The sequence below is a fragment of the Podarcis vaucheri genome (assembly GCF_965113315.1).
Source record: "Podarcis vaucheri genome assembly, chromosome: 4".
Classification (NCBI taxonomy): domain Eukaryota; kingdom Metazoa; phylum Chordata; class Lepidosauria; order Squamata; family Lacertidae; genus Podarcis; species Podarcis vaucheri.
In genome coordinates, this window is record NC_138762.1 from 27,982,847 (window position 1) to 27,989,640 (window position 6,794).

A 6,794-nucleotide genomic window follows, 5' to 3' on the forward strand; every position below is an offset into this window, starting at 1 on the left:
CAGGGGTCAGAGCAAGTAGTTGTTATGTTTTGTAAAACATCTCCTCCACTGATAACTCTGCATTATTGTGCGTTGTTGACTGTCATCGCCAGCAATCGACGTCGTCCCGATAAATGAGTCGTATTCCTAAGCAAGTAAGACTGCAGGAGGCTTTGTCTTAACCTCCCACTCTGCAATCCTAGGCATGCCTGATTTTAAGTAAATCTGACTGCATTCAGTGAGGCATAGGATAGCATAGAAGAGTGTCTAGGATACCAGCCTCAGTAATCACTCTCAACTTTAATGACGTTTTTTTAAGGACCTGTAACTGCAATTGCCCACTTTAATCCTTTGCCAAGTTTGCACCACCCTCCTTCTGGTTTCCTCTCCACGTTCTATGTCAGGTGGTGAGGTCTAAGTAAGACGACAAGGTCTAAGTCTAGAAAGATGAGATCTAAGCCAAGTAATGGATCGAAAAATCAGGATGTGATTCTAGGCTGCTATCAGGTTCTTACTAAACATTCTATGCCACTTTATCACGTGAGTCAGTTCCCTCCCCTCCACACACACAAGGGACCGATTTTACTGACTTGCAGCGCACCTTGTGTGTAAATATCTTTTTAAAAACACACAAACAAATAAACGAGCGCGGGGGGAGTCTTCCTGGTGATTAAAAAGGGGGAAAATAAATTATTCAGGTAAAAAGGTTTATTGCACTGTACTGGGTTTATTTCAAAGTAAATGTGTTCAGATTCTAAATGCTGTTTGAAAATCGAAATCAGGGAAGTAGAAATCAATATTTCTTCTTCCCATAGAAGGCTGAAATCTTAAATGTTATTGTGAAATCAACGGGGGTCAATCCCAACAAGGATTCTTGGGATCCCAGCGTGGCACTTTCCATCCTAAAAAGTTAAACCAAAGCTATGATTCAAAGCGCAATGACTTTTCCAAGTCTACGTGTTTAGGACCAGTTCGCAGATTCCACCAATTGCTGCTGAAACTCACATGCAAGTCACTCGTGTGTGTGTGTGTGTGTGTGTGTGTGTGTGGACGTGGACCATAGGCTCTCTTGAGTGCAAATCCTATAGCTTCCTGCTTCCTAATGCACACACGAGCACGTGGCGTTACTTCGGGCAATGAAGCCCTCCTCTACACTTGTTGATTTTTTTAAACTTCCATGTTGGAACGTGACAGGAACGAGCTTTATTTCAAAGCCAAGGATGCGTACCCAGCAAAACACTGTACTGCAGCTCGCGGGCTAAGGGTTGCCTGCACTAGGAAAAAGGCTCTCCAAAGGCTAGAACCGCCTAAGAAAGCTGACCGGGGTGGGGTGGGGGGAGCGGACTACAGTCACAAGCAGGCGCCCGGTAGGAAACGGACTGATCCGGCCAAACGAAAAGAAGAGCGCAACAGGGGGAAGACCAGAGGCCTCGGAGGCTGCCGGAGAAGCCAAGGGATTGGCCGCGGGGCGAGGGAGGGGAGGGGAGGAGAAGAGAGGGGGTGTCTAGAGGGAAGCCGGCCCGAGGAGCGTGGGTGGGGTTGACAAGAATGGGGGACATTGTGCAGTCCCTTTGGCGAACAAGGGGCATAATGAGGGAGCGTGCAGCGGCGGTGCCAAGGCGCGCAACAAAAAGCCTATTGACGGGGGCCGGGGCCGCTCCCGGCGCAGCCCGCATCACATGGCCCCCGAAGGGGCTATTTAAAGAGGGCCGCGCGGCCCTTTCAGCACCACTGGCGCTGGTCAGCGCCCTGCGAAGAGCCGGCCGCCGGGCAGTAGCAGCAGCAGCAGCATCAGAAAAGCAACAGCAGCCGCGGAGCCAAGGCGCCCCAGGCGAGGCTGGACGGGGCGGAGTCATGCCGCGGTCCTTCCTGGTGGACGCGCTGGTGCTGCGCGAAGGCGCCGGCGACAAGAAGGGCGGCACCTCGCCCGGCAGCCCTCCACCGCCGCCGCTCTTCCCCTACGCCGTGCACCCCTCGCACCCTCTCCACGGGCTCTCGGCCGCCTCCGGAGGCGCCTGCCCCGCCGCGCCGGGAGCCACGGCGGCGGCGCGGAAGGCCGGTCTGCTCTGCGTGTGCCCGCTGTGCGTGGCAGCCGCCTCGCAGCTGCACCCGCCGCCGCCGCCGCCCGCTCTGCCGCTCCTCAAGGCGTCCTTCCCGCCCTTCGCCTCCCAGTACTGCCCGTCGCCCCTGGCCGCCAGGCCGGCCCCCGGAGGCTCGGCGGCGGCGGCGGGCCACGCGCCCACCCTCTACCAGAGCGCCTACTCCCTGCCGGACCCGCGGCACTTCCACTGCATCTCCGTCGGTGAGTCGTCGTCTGGACGTCCTCTGGGGTGGCAAGGGTCGGGGGCTCAATCCCGGGAAACACGGGTGCGCGGACGGGTGCGGGGGGTTGATCCTCGCCTGAGATCCTGGCCAGGGTAGTGCCAAGAGCGATCCACGCACACGTGGGCTAGGAAGCTGGTCTCGCTGTTTCCAAGTAGCGCGCCAGGTCTTCACGTCTATAATTTGCAAGGAGGAGCCACAGAACTGACTCGCGAGTAAGCGATCGAAGGATCGGAGTATTAAATGCGGGGAGGGACAGATCAGACACTGTCTCCTGTCCCAATTTCCTTGCGCGGGACCCCAAAGCTTAACACAACCTGCAAGCTGAGAGTGCGCACAGTTCAGCGCTGGGTGTGCCAGAGAGATTAAAAGTCCCTAACAATTCATTGGAGCCCGATAGAGTTCATTAACAAATTGCCATTTGTAATGGGACGAGATCGCTTCCATGTGCGTTTGTTCAGTGCCAGAGACCTCTTGCCTGTGCCTGACTCTATTCGAGAGGCGCGCGGTGTTCCAGAATTGCGCGCTCACCTTGTCTGGCTTCCCTAGGCCTGGGGCTCTGGAGCTGTAGCTGCGCGTTCTGAGCCACCGCAGACAAGTAAAGTGCGCGTAAATTCCTGCAGCCCTATAAACTAGCAAGCCCTCATTGACTTCAGTGAAGCATTCCCCATTTAGGATCAAGTTACCAGATGGGATGCCAAGTGCAGAGCATGCCTATGTAGCGGGGGAAATGCGCATGGAACGCGTGGTGGGTTTTTGGAAGGGTCCAGAACCTTGCATTTCCCCTCGCTCCATTACAAATAGGCTGAGGGATATTTTCTTCCGCTCCAGATCCCTAAATACTCTTAACTAATTGATTATTTCATCCTAAATACTCTTAACGAATTGATTATTTCATCCGGAATGCGTTTAAACCTGAGTTTGCGGGGCCTCGGTTACACAGTCTTGTGGGCTGTGTGGTTTGGGGATTTGTCAGCCCAGAGAGGTTTGCACCCAGTTGGTCTTGACTTTGCGCTTTTCTCCTTCCGCTCCCCACCCTCCCGTCCCTCCTGCAGACAGTACGTCGGGCCAGCTGCCCAGCAGCAAGCGGATGCGCACCGCCTTCACCAGCACGCAACTGCTGGAGCTGGAGCGCGAGTTCGCCTCCAACATGTACCTGTCCCGGCTGAGGCGCATCGAGATCGCCACCTACCTGAACCTGTCCGAGAAGCAGGTGAAGATCTGGTTCCAGAACCGGAGAGTCAAGCACAAGAAAGAAGGCAAGAGCGGCTCGCACCGCTCCGGAGGCGGCTCGGCGGCGCACAGCTGCAAGTGCGCTTCCCTCTCCGCCGCGGCCAAGTGCTCCGAAGACGACGAGGACTTGCCCATCTCGCCCTCTTCTTCGGGCAAAGACGAGAAAGACCTCGCCCTGACGCCCTGAGAGGGCCAATGCTCCCTAGGCCAAACGGCAGCGCTGGTTTCTCTCCCCCCGATGTATAGCGATGAAATTGACGAGAGAGCCTTGGCTGGCCTCGTTGAAGACCGGGTTGGCTAGACAGACTCTGTAAATAAGTGTGGGGTGTTTTTGTTTTTTTTTAACGCTCCGGAGCTGTTGAGGAGGAGGGATATAATATATTCCCCATCCAGATTTGCTCTTTGGGTTTGGACTAGGTGACTCTTGGGTCCCTTCCAATTCTACTGTGCTATGATTAGGTCGCCACTCTGTTATGAAGTGGGACGATATTAACTGAACCTAGCGAATGGAGATTGCCAATTCCGATATTTCTCTCTCTCCCTCAAAAAAACAAAAACAAATAGCGGGGTGGGAGTTCGGGAAGAGAAATCTGGTGCATCTCCGTCCGGGTCTGAGGATCCCTCTGCTTTGTGGCTGAATCCAAACCTTTAAGCGAACTCTCTCTCTCCCTTGCTCCCCTGAACCTGGCAAAAGGTAGATCTTACGATCTACAGGGGCTTGCCATGATCTTGAGAGGCAGGGACTTAATCGGGATGTGGAGCGTTGCCAGTCATTGGGCTACCTTGGTTGTTTCTCCCCCCCCCCTTTTAAAAAAAATCTTTTGTTTTTCTTCTTCCTTGAAGAAAAAAAAAAGTCTGTATGATGATGCTTCAGATCTATAGTGATGTGATTGTACCGTTTTCTGTAATAACTGAGGGATATTTATTTATTTATTTATGTACATACACCTAGGCGCACACAATAAAGGTTTTTCATTAAAAAAATTACTTACTTACTTCCCCCACCCTCGCCTTTGCAGAAGGGGGAGGAGAAATCATATACACACACACACACACACACACACCCCTCTGGATTTGAGGAATCTACTGGGCATTGGCGCCTTCCTGACAAAGTGAAACACTTTTTAAAAGCCCCATCGATTTCAATGGGGTGGAAGTTAAGCACTTACTGGACTCCTGCCGCGGAAGCCCAAGAGATGTAGCCTTGCTTAGTGTGGGCTGGGTGGTGCTAGTGGTTCGGAATTCGATGCCGAAACGAAGTCCTCTGAAATCCCAAGTGAGAAATATAATTCTGTTGAAATCCGTGGGAGGTTAAATAACACATCGTTTGGAACGGATCGCGCCCAGTCTCTTTAAATGGCGCATGCCTTGGTGATTCTTTCTTCGCTAAGACGGATGCACGGGTCTGGCAAATATTAGGCTTCCAACATATACGAATCTTTAGCGTTTAATATATATCAGTATATAAACATGCGCACAGTATATACTTTGACACAAATCTCCAATTAATCGACGTTTGCCTTTTCTGCTTTCCTCTGAATAAAGTACAGAGGCAAATAAAATGCACTCCTATCAAAAGCTATTTAATAAGAAATCATTCCTGCTTTCTCATGTTCCCCCTAAACTCCAATAGCAGGACTCATAATGTTTACTAAATTCTAACAGAGAATGAGATGAAAATAATAATCTCCTTTTGAATCCCTAGCTAGATAAAGTTATCTGTCTTTACGCAATCGGGGCTAAAATGTAATTTGAAGGAAACCTGTTAAAAATGCAACCTTTAAAGCTCAGTCCTCTCTTTTCGAAAAGAAGCGTTCTCTAAAGGGTCCACAGCAGAGCTCTTATCCTTCTCATCTCAAATGTGTTGGGGTTGCAAAGACACAAAGAGGACAGACTCCCCAATTTGAAATACAAACACTATAAAATATCACCTACAGCTTATTATATTTATAATAATTAAATAATTAGCTGGAGCCTTTGTGGGATTTAAAGCTACGTCTGGCCAATTTGTTCAGCATTTGCGGTGTTCCACAAAGACAGCCCCCCTCCCCCCGTCGTCACTTATCGGTGTTGTTAAAATGTGAAAATAAGTTTGGCATTCAAATTAACCACAGGGTTTCCTTTCACCTAAATGTGCTCAGAACGAGCTTCCCAGTTCTCCTTAAACATTGCGCTTTGCACTTCACTGCGCCCCACTGGAGCAGAATGGATTTCTCGCCATAGCCCGGAGTCTCCAACGCGCCAGCCGAGGCTTTTGCGCATTGCTCCCGTTACGCACCAGACTTTTGCCTGCTCCTTAAACACCCCATCTCCCCCGACTCCACCCCACAGAGATGTGTGGTTTTGTAAGTCTGTGGCAGCAAAACAAGGCAGAGTAATGCGGCAGCCATAAGGGCCAACACATTTATTATGGCATCAGCTTTTGTGTGTCAAAACTCGCTTCATCGGAGGCATGAAGTATTATCCTCAGCTGGGCTGGATGGATAAACTGTTTTTCTCTGATTAGGTTGGCTAGAAACCATGGACAGAGACTGATAATAAAAAATATACCCGCGAAACTTCATGATATTCCGGGCAAAACGTTCTATCCATCTTCATCCCTGATCTCAGGGATTCAGAGTAACATTTTGGGAGCTGCAGAAAAGCGTCTGATCTATTATCATCGCTGCGTACAAACGCCATGTGCTTTACAAACCTATCCCAGGTTGCTGTTTTGCACCTTGTTTTTTAGAAGAACAACAACAAAAAAGATTCCTTAAGGTTTTGGGAATAAATAACCCAAGCCTGTGCAGCTTTACTCAGAGGGAAATCACACTAGATTCGACGGCATTGGCTCCCAAATAAGTGCGCACAGAATGGCACAGTCTCGCGGCAAAGCGCACTAGACGAGGGCCCTCCTTGCCGTGCCTACCCAGAGGTAAGCCCCACTGAGTTCTAGGGGACTTGCTTCTGAAATATGGCGGAGCATGTCACAAAGATTTGTGGTATGTGTGTCCTGTCAGGTAGGGGGGAATTCCGAATGACGATCATCAGATTAAGTTACAGGAATTTTGGCTTAATAAATTGGAGCTGCATTGCAGATACAGGCACGGGCAGAACCATTCCAAACCCCAAAAGTAGTGTAATGTAAGGGAGACAACTCGGATTTAAAAGGATGTTTCTTCCCCTGAAGGGACGGTTGCTGTCCTTCTATGGGCAGAAGGTATATGCTCATAGCAGCACCACGGCAGGCAGAAGTTAGCGGATGTTCCGCCCATGTC

At 50.7% G+C, this 6,794-nt stretch overlaps 1 protein-coding gene across 1 annotated transcript; it reads left to right on the plus strand.

Annotated features, from left to right (window-relative positions):
• Window positions 1-1,569: 1,569 nt before the first annotated feature.
• GSX1 (GS homeobox 1) lies at window positions 1,570-4,480 on the plus strand (the record flags this gene model as incomplete). The annotated part of the gene is made up of 2 exons (XM_082220332.1): window positions 1,570-2,281; window positions 3,357-4,480. The coding sequence occupies 2 exons, from the start codon at window positions 1,570-1,572 to the stop codon at window positions 3,719-3,721; spliced, it is 1,077 nt and encodes a 358-aa protein (XP_082076458.1). The 3' UTR covers window positions 3,722-4,480.
• Between the last annotated feature and the right edge of the window lie 2,314 nt (window positions 4,481-6,794).